At 36.1% G+C, this 16,123-nt stretch overlaps 2 protein-coding genes across 9 annotated transcripts in view; one reads left to right on the top strand and one right to left on the bottom strand.

Annotated features, from left to right (window-relative positions):
* ERI2 (ERI1 exoribonuclease family member 2) overlaps positions 1–16,123 on the top strand; it is a 51,039-nt gene that overhangs the window by 11,381 nt on the left and 23,535 nt on the right. For 4 of the 6 annotated variants that reach the window (XM_043914459.1, XM_043914458.1, XM_043914460.1 and 1 more), the window contains 2 exons: positions 2,415–2,503; positions 2,709–4,653. In XM_043914459.1, coding sequence (XP_043770394.1) covers positions 2,415–2,503; positions 2,709–4,037 — 1,418 coding nt within the window. In that variant the 3' untranslated portion in view covers positions 4,038–4,653. Of the gene's footprint in view, positions 1–2,414; positions 2,504–2,708; positions 4,654–16,123 lie in introns of those variants that run through there. The other 2 variants (XM_043914464.1, XM_043914463.1) reach the window with 1 other exon arrangement.
* ACSM3 (acyl-CoA synthetase medium chain family member 3) overlaps positions 4,878–16,123 on the bottom strand; it is an 82,358-nt gene continuing 71,112 nt past the window's right edge. For 2 of the 3 annotated variants that reach the window (XM_043914466.1, XM_043914465.1), the window contains exons 10-14: positions 9,465–9,566; positions 8,362–8,489; positions 8,160–8,259; positions 5,535–5,654; positions 4,878–5,139 (exon numbers count right to left, since the gene is read on the bottom strand). In XM_043914466.1, coding sequence (XP_043770401.1) covers positions 5,053–5,139; positions 5,535–5,654; positions 8,160–8,259; positions 8,362–8,489; positions 9,465–9,566 — 537 coding nt within the window. In that variant the 3' untranslated portion in view covers positions 4,878–5,052. The remainder of the gene's footprint in view (positions 5,140–5,534; positions 5,655–8,159; positions 8,260–8,361; positions 8,490–9,464; positions 9,567–16,123) is intronic. The other variant, XM_043914467.1, reaches the window with a different exon arrangement.

The raw sequence follows: 16,123 nt of genomic DNA, 5'->3' as shown, positions 1-16,123 counted from the left end.
CTTAGCTGTGGCACATGAGGTCTTTGGTCTTTGTCGCAGCATGCAGAATCTTTAGTTACCAGCATGCAGAATGTAGTTCCCTAACCAGGGATTGAACCCCAGCCTCCTACAGAGTGTTAGCCACTGAACTACCAGGGAAGTCCACATCCATTTTATTTTTGTTTTAATTTTTATTGTTCTTTTTTTTTTAACTTTTATTTTGTATTGGAGTATAGCCAACTAACAGACTATGTTCTGATAGTTTCAGGTGAATAGTGAAGAGACTCAGCCATACGTGTAAATGTATCCATTCTCCCCAAACTCCCCTTCCACCCAGGCTGCCACATAACACTGAGCAGTGTTCCATGTGCTATACAGTAGGTCTGTGTTGGTTATCCATTTTAAATGTAGCAGAATGTATCTGTCAATCCCAAACTCCTAACTGTGGCTCCCCCCACCACTCCCCGTTACCATAAATTCTTTCTCTAAGTCTCTGAGTCTGTTACTCTTGTAAATAAGTTCATTTGTATATATAGATAGATAAATTCTACATGTAGGTGATACAGGATATTTCTCTGTCTGACTTACTTCAGTCACTGTGACCATCTGAAAGTCCATCCATGTTGTGGCAAAGGCATTATTTCATTCTTTTTAATGACTGGGTAATATTCCATTGGGCTTCCCTCATGCCTCAATGGTAAAGAATCTGCCTGCAATGCAGATATGAGTTTGATCCCTATGTTAGGAAGATTCCCTGGAGAAGGAAATGACAACCCACAGCAATACTCTTGCCTGGGAATCCCTGGTGAGCTACAGCCCATTGGGCCACAAAAGAGTCAGACATGACTTAGTGACTATAACTACTACAAACAATATTCTGTTGTATATATGTACCACTTCTTTATTCATTGTTCTGTCAATGGGCACTTAGATTGTTTCGATGTCTTGGCTATTGTAAACAGCACTGCAGTGAGCATTGAGGTGCATGTATCCTTTTGGGCTATGTTTTTCTCCAGATACATGCCCAGGAGTGGGATTTCAGGATCATATGGTAGCTCTGTTTTTAGTTTCTTCAGGAACTTACATATGTTTTCCATAGTGGCTGTATCAATTTACATTCCCACCAACAATGTAGGAGGGTTTCCTCTTCACACCCTCTCCAGCATTTACTGTTTGTGAATTTTTTTGTGATAGCCATTCTGACTGGTGTGAGGTGAGGGATCTCTAGTTTTAATGTGCATTTCTCTGATAATTAGTGATGTTGAATATCTTTTATGTGCTTCTCAGCCATCTGTATGTTTTTGGAGAAATGTCTATTTAGGTCTTCTGCCCATTTTTTGATTGGGTTGTTTATTTTGATGATATTTAGCTGCATGAACTGTTTGTAAATTTTGGAGACTGATACCTTGTCTGTCACATCATCTGCAAATATTTTCTACCATTCTGTGCATTGTCTTTTCATTTTGTTTATGGTTTCCTTTGCTGTGCAAAAGCTTTTGAATTTAATTAGATCCTATTTATTTCTTTTGTTTTTATTTCCATTACTCTGAAACAGATAAAAAAAGATATTGCTGTGATTTATGTCAAAGAGTGCTGTGTGTTTTTCTCTAAGAATTTTATAGTGCCCAGTCTCACATCTATGTCTTTAACTCATTTTGAGCTTATCTTTATGTATGATGTTGAAGAATGATACCTAGAGACAAAAAGAAAGCACAGTGATCTTAAACGTATGGGCTAGAGCCAAAGAAGTTCTAAGGGAAGTTTGTAGCAATACAGTCTTACTTCAAGAAACAAGAAAGCCTCAAACAACCTATCCCTACACCTAAAGCTACTAGAGAAAGAAGAACAAACAAAATCTAAAGTTAATAGAAGGAAATAAATCATGAAGATCAGAAATAAATGAAATAGAAACAAAGAAAACGATAGCAAAGATCAGTGAACCTAAAAGCTGGTTCTTTGAAAAGATAAAATTGAGAAACCTTTAGCCTGACTCATCCAGAAAAAAAAAGGGAGAGGACTCAAATCAACAAAATTAGAAATCAAAAAAGAAAAGCTGACATCACACAAGTACAAAGGATCACAAAAGACTACTACCAGTCACTCTGTGGCAATAAAATGGACATCCTGGAAGAAATGAACAAATTCCTAGAAAGGTACCAGTAAGAAATAGAAAATAATTATGAACAGACCAATCCCAAGTACTGAAATCAAGACTGATTAAAAAACTCCCAACAAACAAAAGTTCAGGACCAGATGACTAAATGTGAGAAATCTTTCATTGGTGAGGCTGCCACAGCTTTCCACAAGACCATTTTTTATGATGAAAATTAGTGGATGATCATAAAACCAACTGTATGTTCCAATTTCTGCTTAGGTGGTATGTATTTCTTTACATAGGTACCACTAAATTCAGTCTTTGATATCTGTTTCCTCAGGGTTGGATGATTCTCGGAATACTGCCCTTCTTGCTTGGAAGATGATCAGGGATGGTTGCTTAATGAAGATTACAAGGTCTTTGAACAAGGTTAGTGGTGTCTTGCCTCTTTATTCTGTTATTTCAAACTCCAGAAGTAATCATAGGCTAACTGAAATGTTGATGTTATGTATGCTGTCATTTATAGATCAATCAGTGCTGACGTTTTTCTTTTTTGTCATCTCATATAATGTATACTAAAGAAATTATGAATGCAGAGTTTCTAAAGTTGTTGGTTTTGTCTGTGGAATCATAGGTTTCCACTAAGAGGAATCCTAACATTTTCACCAGAAATTTGAATACGGATCAAGTTAAAGAAACATCAGCCTGTACCAATAACACTCAGGATCCCAGCATATATGGTAGGGAGCCTAAAAATTCAATAAAATCTTACAAGAAAATTCAAATGAAGTCTGTTGGTGTGAATTCTCCTATAAAGGATCAGTTACAACAAAAGGACAGCATAAAAGCAGGTCTTTGCAATGTCAGAAGCTGTTTCTCTCTCTTTAATGCTACTAAGTCCTGGACTTCTCTGGGGCAGCTGCAGTCTTCCAGCTGGAATACACCTATGCAGAAGCAAATAAACCAACATCTTGCATTTAATATCAATTCTAAGACTTCAACAGTTGATTCAGAACTGGTACCTGTTTCAACTACCATTTCATCTTTTAATGATGTTTCTGATATGGAAGTCAGTTCTGCCCTTGACTGTTTACCTATGTTGGCTGATTGGGAGGATGTAGCTTTACTGCCAGCATCTCAGCCCGAGCAAAATATATATTGTATACCTCCCATTAGTGACTCAAATGTAGACACTTCACTTAATTCTGGAGAAAGAGTAATGGTTTTAGAAGAATCTGAAATGTTAAGTCATAAAAACTTTGGAGGCACAGAAGAAACTCCTCAAAAATCTGTTACCTCTAAGTCTATTGTATATAAGAGTCCCCATACCACTATTTATAATATAAAGGAAGCCAAAGATCCAGGTTCAGATACTTTTGGCTTTAAATTACCTGAATGTAAATCAAGTAATCTCAACAGTGTTAATTCCAATGTGTCTCATCCTTTAGTTTTGGGGAAACATCCTCTTTGTTTAGATGATAGTAAAAGGAATCCATCCAGTCCTCCACTTTTCCCACCAGCAAAAAAACAGACTTTCACTATTCATGAAGAAAAGCCTGCATCATCTAATGACTCCCCAGGAGCAATTTCTTCCTGGAAGATTCTCCCTTCTGTCTTAACTTCTACAGTTAATCTGCAAGAGCCTTGGAAGAGTGGAAAAATAACACCTCCTTTATGCAAGTGTGGCCGAAGATCTAAGAGACTTACTGTTTCTAATAATGGACCAAACCATGGAAAAGTCTTCTATTGTTGTCCTGTTGGGAAGTACCAAGAAAAGAGAAAATGCTGTGGTTACTTCAAGTGGGAACAAACACTTCAAAAGGAAAGAGCGAACAGTATAGTTCTATCTCATTCCCCAGGAGGACTCACTTTTAGTTCTCTAGAAACAAACCTTATTTGTGACAGAAATGTAAATTTTTCTACTAAAAATTCACTGAGACTCAGACCTTCAATGAGAAATTGACCTTTTTTATGTCTAAACTATGTTTTTACTTCAGTATGACTTTTAGTGCAGTAAAAAATATGTATAGGGCTACATGTTGTGAGGACTTTGCATATCTGAGCTCTGTAAGCTACTCTGGGGCTATTCAGCACATTCACACACACACACACTGAAAATAGAAAACAATAATATCACAGCCTTCTAATTTCATACACCAGTTATCTAATTTGTCTTCTCTCCATGTATGAATCCTGATTGTCCCCTGAATTTCCACACATGAGTATGCTGATAATGTCTTATACTATTTTATTTATATTTCATATATTAACTGTTACCAAACTTATCATACTTTTTTGAAGAACCACAAATTAAATACTTGGTAAACTGTATTTATTAGATTAAATATAATAGCAATATTAATACATGATATCCTATTTCTTTATATTGAATTATAATTGTCATACAATATTATATCAGTTTCAGGTGTACAATATATGATATCCTTTTACACTTAGACCTTGAAATGAATTTTAAATTGTTTTTAAATTGTTTGAATAACAGTGTGACCAATAAAAAATCCCTAGACTATTTTCAGGTAGATACTTGTACTTTGAGAATTACGGTAATCTATTATTTAAGACTTTTCTAAAAACTTTATAACTTGTTTCATTTTATTTCAACCCTTAAAAATTTGTTCTGATTTATAGTCAGTGTATTGGTAGAATTACTCAACTAAGATCTGAAATGCAACATGTCAGAGATTTAGTTCAGAAATTGCTTCTACACTATGTGTTTAAAAATTCCTCAACAACTGGTGGTATTCTTTTTATATTACCAATTATAAAAACATTGACACTGATGCAGAGGAATTTATTGAATGTTTTATTTCAGAATCCAGCCTATGAGATTATAACCACAGGATATTTTAAATCAATTAGTTTATAAGCATACTATCACATTTTTTTACCACCTTTTCATAATCTTTGATTTTACAGAGTCTTATTTTATAGAGACCATCATAATTAATGGAATAGACTTAAGTTGTTTCCCATTCTTTCTTCCTCAGTTCATTTCTTTTTATCTTCCCACTAATAGTCTTTGGCAGCTCTTGAATAAATTCTACCTGTAGATATCCAAGGGAAGAAAATTAGGCCAAAAGTTTTCATCTTTAGACAAAGTCAATTATATAACAGTTCCATTATGAACTCTAGGTGAAAGAATCAGGACACCAATTGGGGGGTTTTTTGGTAACAGCCAAAAAAGGGAGAAGGGATATTGTTGAGGATATTTTTTTGATATTTAGTATTTACTATAAGTCCAGTAAGCCAAATGACCCTACAAATTAGGTTAAGAGTTTCATTTTAATCTCAAAGATTCTGTTTCTTATCCATGTCATTAGTTCAGTTTCAAGTGTTTGGTATAGCACATTTCAAGAGAATGTTCATTAAAATGGAAAAAGTAAACAGCTGAAAATTTCCGGAATACTAAGCAATCACTGTTCTTAATTAGAGTACCTACCTTTCTGGGATATTTGTAAGGTGCTGTATTTCTTTTTACATGCTCCTGAATCTCCTTTTTTAGTTGTTCTTGATCATGTGACTTGTAATCAGGATTCAGAACAATAAAAGCCTTTACTACCTAAAATAAATATTTGAATGATGAGTTGTATATTTTTATGTTTCAATGTATCTTTCTCTTAACTTGGGAATCTAAATAAATACCTCATGTGGTGAGCCAAAATGTTTATTAGGGTCTGATCTCAGCTTTATGCTCTTAAGCCAGCCAGTTGACTCCCACACCTAGATTTTATATCTAATGTGTGCGTGTGTGCTCAGTTGCTCAGTCATCTCCAACTCTGACTCCATGGACTGTAGCCTGCCAGGCTCCTCTGTCCATGGAATTTTCCAGACAAGAATACTGGAGCAGGTTGCCATTTCCTACTCCAGGGGATCTTAATACAACAGAGCTTTTGGAACCCCTACTTTGATTTTGATCTATACTTGAACTGTCTCATCTCACTGCATCTTAAACTACTTTCTGACCTGTTTCTGATCATTTCTGGTCTTGACTTCTTGCCTCATCTGTTATCCCCTTCAAAAAATTTTCTTTTGGAAACTTGGTAGTGAACTAAGCACAGTCTTTTATAAAACAACACATCCTGATCTAGTCTAGGTCACCACCCTCAGTATGGTCCTAATAAACAGTCTTCTCACTGGGTTTGCCATATCCTTGTTAAAAGAAACAGTTCACTGAGACTGTCCACTCTTTATTCCATACTGTTGATGCAAGGCAGTTGTGTATGTGTGTCTATGCATGTATATCATTTTATTCTATTCATTATTTGACATTTCATAAAATTTATTTGTATTTATGCTTGTTTTATTGCTTATCAACATGTTTATGAATTAAAAAATTTCATCCTTGCTATAAGTGAATTGTGCAGAGGCAAGTTATTTTAAGAACTAGTGTTTGTAATTACTGGTTTGCATATTGATTACTCATGCACCTTGGATAAAATCTAACTTATCTTTATAGAATTCTTTATAGACCATGACAGAAAATGATAAATTAAGAAAGAACAATCTAACATGGTTAAGGGCATGAACTCTGAAGTACACAACCTGGATTTGAGTCACATTTTGCCTGTAATCTCAGGCAAGTTAGGACACATCTCTGCCTCAATTTCCTTCTCTGTGAAAGGAGTTTATGAGGATTAAGTAAATCAACACGGGTATAGGGCTTATAACAATACCTGGAACATACATACTAAGTCATTAAAAATATTAGGTATTAGTTGTAGTAATTTCTTTTGCACAGAATTTCAGAGAAACTTTGAAGCCCACTTACAGATTTTAGGTTAAAGAAATCTTATACTTCTACAACTAATACCAAATATTTTTAATGACTTAATATGTTCTGAGTATTGTTATAAGTCCTATACCTATGTTAACTTATTTAATCCTCACAAACTTTTTTTAAAGAAATTAAAAATCATTTTTAATTTTATTCTCCAGAGAAAACCAGCAAAGTGGTGTGAATTATTTCTATTTTTCCTAAGACATTTATACTTAAAAATGGAACCCTGCTGTACATTACAACTTTGTATCCTTCTCTTTTTGTAATTTTTTTGTTGAAGTATAGTTGATTAACTGTTTTATTAGTTTCAGATGTACAGCAAAGTGATTCAGATATAGATAAGATATTGCTTTTTTCAGATTTCTTTTCCCTTATAGATTTATTACAAAATATGGAGTGTAATTCCCCTCACAGAATCCTTTTACAGAGGAGGAAATGACTGATGTTAGGGGAGAGACTCATTCCACCTACTGATGGAATTCAGAGCAAAGGGACAAACTTCAATAATGACTGAATCTTTTCCCTACTTGCATTACTGGAATGTGGAATATTATTGACCATGCCTGGCAAAAAGGACCTGAAGAGTGGCATGGAATCTTTAAATCCAGACTACCATGTGATCAGCCCCAACAGAAGTAAGCTTTCAGGACTTCTGTCTTGTTTATTATTTCCTGAAGCCTCTACTTACTGACTGACCCAACTTGCTTCTGGTTACTTAGTTCCTATCTCTGACCTTGTTCCTAGTCCTGATATCTGATGCCAGCCTATCCTCAGCTACACTAGGGGCCATGTTAATTTCCAGATCTGAGTAACAACTTGAACCTACCTAATTAGCTTCTGACTTCCCTGGTGGCTCAGATGATAAAGCGTCTGTTTACAATGCCGGAGACCTGGGTTCGATCCCTGGGTAGGGAAGATCTCCTGGAGAAGGAAATAACAACCCACTCCAGTATTCTTGCCTGGAAAATTCCATGGATGGAGGAGCCTGGTAGGCTACAGCCCATGGGGTCGCTTCTGGTGTGAACCTGGGTTGTTGGCATTCACACTGTCTTTGCCCCAATACTCCATGGAAAGGATTAAAATTCTTTATATTGTGTATATTTTCAGTCTCATTCTGTAGCAGTTCATTCTGATTAGCATATTTCTATCTGACTAGCATATTTAATAATGAGTCTCTAAGTTACATAATTAGTGAATGAATCATTTAGGCAATTCTGTTTCAATGAACTACTGTTTAAAAGTATGTGTTAGACTGCCAACAAACTAAGGTAGAGATGAATCAGTTACCTCTCCTCTGATGGGATCTGGACTGCTGACAACAGCTGACTCTGCAACTGCAGGATGTTCAATCAGGGCACTTTCTACCTCAAACGGACCAATTCGGTAACTGGGAAATAAAACATAAGGCAGGAATTTATAAAGGTGAGCAAAAAGTTCACTCCAAACTACTAACAAGCAGAACACAGACATATCCACAGATGAAAATTACCCAGAAGATAATATGATATCATCTGCTCTTGAAACAAACCAGAAATATCCATCCTCATCCATATAGCCCCTGTCCCCAGTGATGTAGAAATTGCCTCGTAGAGTTGAAGCTGTTTTTGTAGGATTATCCTGTAAAACAAGTAATAATTTTATTTTGAATGTTATTCTTTGATCCAGTTGGATTTTTAAATATTTAAGGAGAAAAAAAATTTTGGTGTTTTTAAGAATTCTTAGAATGAAGAGGAGCTAACATGAGAAATAGAGATGGAAGTCTAACATTGAGCCAGCCCAATATCAGAAAGGTAAACTATTAACTACAAAGACTAGTCATGCTGGGAAGTTTTTTAGATTGGTCACAAAATAAATATTGCAGGAACTTAGAGGAGTAGGCTAAATAAGTCTTTTGCTAATTGGTTAATATCTCAACACTCATAGGAAAAAAGAGAAGTCAATACACAGAGTTAAAGTACCAATACCTAATAAGTCAAAGAACAGGGTTTTATTGTGTGTTTGTTATGTATTTGGTTTGGCTTACACAAAAATAGAAAATTGATTCTGTAAATCTGGCAGGAAGCAAAAGAGTATTGTTACGTTATGTAAAATTTACTGACAGAACCTGGGCCTTTGATTATATTGGTGTAAACTTTTCTCTAATTTGTATATTGTAATTAGAGATGAAAGTATGTTTGCAAACAGTGAGGAGTTTGGTTTTACTTAAGTCCACTGCCCCATTCTTTGTTTCTCTCACTCTTTCCATGAAGGGAGACCACTAATCAGATTTCAGGAAAATTATTGGGGGTTGATTTACAGTGGAGTGGATTAATGATGTTAAGAGGGCAGTCTTCTTTCTAGGGCCCCCTTCCTTTTACTTTCATGGGCTTGGAGCAGTGATCTTGCCTGGGGGGACTAGCATGCCCTTCTTTCATAAGCATTTGGGTGTTTCTTCAGTTCCCAGTCTGAGGGATTACTGTTCAGGACAACGAATCTCTCAAGAAAAGGCCAAATAGCTATCCTAGTTGTATTTTGTGGCAAATAGGGATAGTTACCAGGCACTTCTGAGAAATAAATAGGAAATGAGATGCTATTTAGTAATAAGTCTCTTACTATATAATGGGTAAAAAGGCCAACTGGTCTGTTAGGTTGAACTCGAATGCCAATATCTCCTTCTTTTCCAGGTGGTAGAACATTGCCATTTACATCTAAAATCTAGGATGAAACAGAGTAATTTATTTAAGGAAATTTTTATTTAATGCCACATCTGAAATCTTTGCATTGCATTTTTTGTTTCTGTTTTGCCATTTAAGAATGCCAACTTCAGAAAAATTTTAAGTTTAAAAAATTAAGCAAAATTAAAATTAAAAACTTTAAGTTCCTAAGAGAAATATAGTTATTTAAATTCTTATTGTAAATTACATTGTAAAATACAGGTTAGCAAAATGTGACAGAATAAAATTTTTCTTTAATTCTATCATCCAGCAATAATCACATTCTAGTAATATCCTTTGAGATGATATAGACAGAAAAAAATAGGATCACTTTATAATATAGTGTTTTGCAACCCGCTTTTATCATTTGTCATATATCTTAGTGTCTTTTTCTTTCATAAGTATTTCATTACTGGTTTTCCAACTTTGTGAAACAAACAAAATCTTACCTCAGAAGCCAAATGTGAGTTATCAGGAAAAGGGGACTGTTTTGTGGCTGAGACAGTGGTGGGTAAGCTGAAGCCTTGCTCTCTTATCCCCTCATGTTCTCTGAAGTACCTAATAGTAGCTGGCATTTATTTAAGCACTTACCACATCCTACATAATAAATTTTAATGCTCTGTTTCGTTAGAACGGATAGACATGTGCTATCTTCTTTCGTCCTTAGACAACCCTATCTGGTTAGGAGTATCATTATGCTCATTTTACATGTAAGGAAACAGAGGCAGAGAGTTGTGCCACGCAGTGCATGACTGAGGTGAAATTCAAATCTCAGCAATCACACTGTAGAGCCTGTGCTTTTCATCATTATACTTCTCTGTGTAATCTTTCCAGGGAGTCCAATTCATTTTCTAAAAATACAACTAAGCATTTCTCAGATTGCTTGCTTACCTATTCTGCTCTTTTAGCTGTTTCTACATATGAAAACTTTACGCTGCTTTTATATACACCCTTCAAATCTGAGATGTCGCTTGTTAGCAAAGGATATCTTTATCTGGCCCCCCAGAACAAAAAGGGCTTATGTCCCCAATAAGAAACTGAAAAGGCAAAGGAATTCTAAGTGTAAGGACTTATTTTTAAATTGTTGCAAATTGAAAAGTAAATTCCCACCCAGTCATCTAATATTTGGCCGCAGGTATCAAGGTATTATTGATAGAAAAGAGATATGTTAAGAGTTCTGATTACTTTACACAGACTTCTATTTAATAGATGGGAACATAGATAAAATATTCTGTCTCTGGGAAGAATCACATACCTCCCTGTTCAATGGGTCTTAGAATGTTTAAATATGAAAATTATGACTTGATCTTTTAAGTTGCAAAAGTCTGACATCCAGCTAGTTAGAGTACATGCTCAGATTTTAGAATATCACTAAAGATGCTCCTAAGTAGGTAAGGAGGGGCACAATAACAAAAGACCATGGGAAAGAGTTAAAAATGAAGGTGGCCACATGAGGCAAATGCATATCAAAACTACAATCTCACACCTATTAGGATGGCTACTATCAAAAAAACAAAATAACAAGTGTTGGTAAAGATGTTTGTGCACTATTGGTGGGAATGCAAAATGGTACAGCCACTGTGGAAAACAGTATGGCAATTTCTCAAAAAATTAAAATTACCACGTGTACAAATGATTCACTTTGTTGTATACCTGTTGTATACCTTTGTTGTGTGTTAATGCAACATTGTAAGTCAGCTATACTCCAATAAAAAATTTTAAAAATAAAATTACCATATAATCCAGCAACTTTACTTCTGGGTATATACTCAAAAGAATAAAAAAAGGTTTCAAAGAGTTACTTGTTTACCGTGTTTATCATAACATTATTCACAATGGTTAAAGTGTGGAAGCAACCCAAGCACTCATCAATAAACGAATAAACAAGCATGATGTGGTACATATATGCAATGGAACATTATTCAGCCTTCAAAGGAAGGAAATCCCGGCACATGCTACAACATGGATGAACTTTGAGGACATTATGTTAAATGTAATAAGCTGTTTACGAAAAATGACTACTGTATGATTCCACTTATATATAGTACTTTAAGTAGTTAAAATCATAGAGGCAGAAAGTAGAATGGTGATTGTGAGGGTCAGGTGGGAAGAGAAGTTATTGTTCAGTAGATACAGAGTTTTAGTTTTCCAAGATGAAAAGAGTTATGGAGATGGATCTGGTGACAGCTGCACAACATTATTTAATATGGTATTATTTAACACCACTGAATGATGCACTTAAAAATGGTCAAATAATCAATTTTAAGTTACATGTTTTTTACCAAAATAAAAAAGATTTGGATAAACAAATGAAGGTAGAGATGCTAGTGCACTGTTCCTCTTGTCCACACAAGTTTTCATTCAAAAATAGTTGCTCTAATAAATCACTGGGCTTGAGTGAGTGGGGAACTGGTGGTACACTGCAGTTGGAATGGCTATGACTACAGCTATGCCTGTGAGACCCTGATAGCCATGTATGTTGGGGATTGTCATTAAGAGAAAAATCTGTGTGAAATGCCAACTTGATTACTTGTACTGCAGATAATGCTTAATCATCAATATTTCTCTAACTTAAGGCAGCCTATTAATATTAGCCAATGAACTATTAAGTCTTTCTACTGAATGTAACGTGCTGCTCTACCATCTCTTCTTAGAAAAGCTTTTCAAAGGAAACAAATTGGAGGGGGGGGGTGAATAATAATAATAATAATAGCACCTATCTTTTGCTTTTTATTATCATTATTATTTTATTTTTAACTGGAAGATAAATGCTCTACAATGTTGCATTGGTTTCTGCCATACAACAACCCAAATAAGTCAGAACTACAACTATCCCTCCCTCTAGAGCCTCCCTCCCACCTCTCTATGTCATCATGGAGTGCCAGACTGGGCTTTCTGTGTTGTATATTAATAGCAGCTTCCCACTACCTATCTGTTTTATACCTGGCAGTGTATATATGTCAATGCTACTCTCTCAATTTGTCCTCCCTTTCCTTCCCCATTGTGTCTACAAGTCTGTTCTTTACTTCTGCATCCCTATTCCTGCCCTGCAAATAGGTTCATCAGTACCATTTTTCAAGATTCCATATATATGTGTTAATAAACAATAGTTGTTTTTCTCTTTCTGACTTCACTTCACTCTGTGTAACAGGCTCTAGTTTCATCTACCTGACTACCACTGACTCAGATTCATTCCTTTTTATGGCTTAGTAATATTCCATTGTATATATGTACCACAACTTCTTTATCCATTCATCTGTTGATGAGCATCTACATTGCTTCCATGTTCTAGCTATTGTAAATGGTGCTGCCATGAACTTTGGGGTACATGTGTCTTTTTCAGTTATGATTTTCTCAGGGTATATGCCCAGTAGTGGGATTACTGGGTCGTGTGGTGGTTTTATTCCTAGTTTTTAAAGGAATCTCCATGCTGTTCTCCATAGTGGTTGTACCAATTTATATTCCCACCAACAGTGCAAGAGGGTTCCCTTTTCTCCACATCCTCTCCAGCATTTATTGTTTGTAGATTTTTCAATGCTGGCCATTCTGATCATTATGAAGTGATACCTCATTGTTTTTTTGATTTCCTTTTCTCAAATAATGAGCAGTTTTGAGCATCTTTTCATGTGTTTGTTGGCCATATGTCTTTGGAGAAAGGTCTTTTTAGATCTTCTGCCCATTTTTGATTAGTTTATTTTTTTTTTTTCTGATATTGAAATGCTTGAGCTACTTATATATTTTGGAGATCAATCCTTTGTCAGTTGTTTCATTTGCAATTATTTTCTCTCATTCTGAGGGTTGTCTTTCCATCTTGTTTATAGTTTCCTTTGCTGTGCACAAGTTTTTAAGTTTAGTTAGATACCATTTGTTTATTTTTGTTATTTCCATTACTCTAAGAGATGCATCAAATAGATGCTGCAATTTATGGCAAAGAGTGTTATGCCTATGTTTTCCCCTATGACTTTTATAGTTTCTGGCCTTACATGTAGGTCTTTAGTCCATTTTGAGTTTATTTTTGTGTATGGTGTTAAGGAAGTGTTCTAATTTCATTATTTTACACGTAGTTATCCAGTTTCCCCAGCACCACTTATTGAAGGGGCTGTCTTTTCTCCATTGCATATTCTTGCATCCTTAGTGGATAAGGTATCCATAGGTGTGTGCGTTTATCTCTGGGCTTTATATCTTGTTCCATTGGTCTATATTTCTAATAACACCTATCTTATGGATCTTTATTATGTGCCAAGCACTTTTCTATGCTCTTTAGAAATATTATTGCATTAATCCTCACTAGAAACCTATAAAATCTGTCCTTTTATTATTATAGTTACTAACCATCTTGATTTGCCCATGACTAAGGCAGGGGTGTATCCTCAGGACATACTATCAATACTTTCAGGCCTAAAGCTAAATAGTGAAAGTTGCTCGGTCGTGTCTGACTCTTGCGGCCCATGGACTATATAGTCCATGGAATTCTCCAAGCCAAGATACTGGAGTTGGCAGCCTTTCCTTTCTCCAGCGGACCTTCCCAAACCAGGGATCAAAGCCAGGTCTCCCACATTACAGGCAGGTTCATTACAAGCTGAGCCACCAGGGAAGCCCAAGAACACTGGATCTTCCCGACCCAGGAATCGAACCAGGATCTCCTGCATTGCAGGTGGATTCTTTACCAACTAAGCTATGAGGGAAGCACGGGTCATGGCAAACACCCTCTTTCAACAGCACAAGAGAAGACTCTGCAAATGGATATCACCAGATGGTCAATACTGAAATCAGATTGATCATATTCACAGCCAAAGATGGAGAAGCTCTATACTGCCAACAAAAACAAGACTGGGAGCTGACTGTGGCTCAGATCATGAACTCCTTACTGCAAAATTCAGACTTAAATTGAATAAAGTAGGGAAAACCACTAGACCATTCACATATGACCTAAATCAAATCCCTTACAATTATACAGTGGAATTGGCAAATAGATTCAAGGGATTACATTTGATAGACGGAGTGGCTGAAGAACTATGGACAGAGGTTCATGACATTGTACAGGAGGTAGTGATCAAGACCATCCCCAAGAAAAAGAAATGCAAAAAGGTAAAATGGCTGTCTGAGGCCATAAAATAGATGAGCAAATAAAAGGAGAAAACGGAAAGATATACTCATTTGAATGCAGCGTTCCAAAGAATAGCAAAGAGAGACAAGAAAGCCTTCCTCAGTGATCAATGCAAAGAAATAGAGGAAAACAATAGAATGGGAAAGACTAGAGATCTCTTCAAGAAAATTAGAGATACCAAGGGAATATTTCATGCAAAGATAGGCACAATAAAGGACATAAATTGTAGGGACCCAACAGAAAGGAGTATATCAAGTCTGTATATTGTCACCCTGCTTATTTAACTTATATGCAGAGTACATCATGTGAAATGCTGGGCTGGATGAAGCACAAGCTGGGATCAAGATTGCTGGAAGAAATATCATTAAGCTCAGATACACAGAGGATACCACCCTTATGGCAGAAAATGAAGAGGAACTAAAGAGCCTCTTGATGAAAGTGAAAGAGGAGAGTGAAAAAGCTGGCTTAAAACTCAGCATTCAAAAAATGAAGATCATGGCATCTGGTCCCATCACTTCATGGCAAATCGATGGGGAAACAATGGAAACAGTGACAGACTTTATTTTCTTAGGCTCCAAAATCACTGCAGATGGTGACTGCAGCCATGAAATCAAAAGATGCTTGCTCCTTGGAAGAAAAGCTATGACCAACCTAGACAGCATATTAAAAAGCAGAGATATTACTTTGCTGACAAATGTCCATCTAGTCCAAGCTATGGTTTGTCCAGTAATCATGAATGGACGTGAGAGTTGGACTGTAAAGAAAGCTGAGCATCAAAAATTGATGGTTTTGAACTGTGGTGTTGGAGAAGACTCTTGAGAGTCCCTTGGACTGCAAGGAGATCAAACCAGTCAATCCTAAAGGAAAACAGTCCTGAATATTCATTGGAAGGACTGGTGCTAAGGCTGAAACCCCAATACTTTGGACACCTGATTCGAAGAACTGACTCATTTGAAAAGACCCTGATGCTGGAAAATATTGAAGGCAGGAGGAGACATGGATGGCGTCACTGACTTCAATGGACATGAGTTTGAGCAAGCTCCGGGAGTTGGTGATGGACAGGGAAGCCTGGTGTGCTGCTGTCCATAGGGTCACAAAGAGGCAGACACGACAGTGACTGAATTGAACTGAAAGCTAAATAAGTTCCAGTCAAACTGGAACAGGTTGTTCACCTTGGTCCCTGTTTTATATATCAGGAAACAGACTATAACAGCTTACCCAGAGATACTCAGTAATGAATAGCAGAGCCAGAATAAAAGCCATCAGGCAATCCTACCTTTAGACAAGTTTTCATAGCAGAGTTAGAATTACCTGAGGTGCTTGTTTAAAACACCTTAGGATTTCAGGATCCTACAGTAAATTTATTGAATCAGACTCTCTAAAGAAGAAGCCTGAGAATTTGTATTTTTAACATGTACCTATATGATTCTTTATGATCAGATAAGCTGGGG

Source organism: Cervus elaphus, chromosome 10 (assembly GCF_910594005.1).
Source record: "Cervus elaphus chromosome 10, mCerEla1.1, whole genome shotgun sequence".
NCBI lineage: Eukaryota > Metazoa > Chordata > Mammalia > Artiodactyla > Cervidae > Cervus > Cervus elaphus.
Note: the sequence above shows the minus strand (reverse complement) of the source record. Positions and strands in the feature narration are given on the sequence as shown.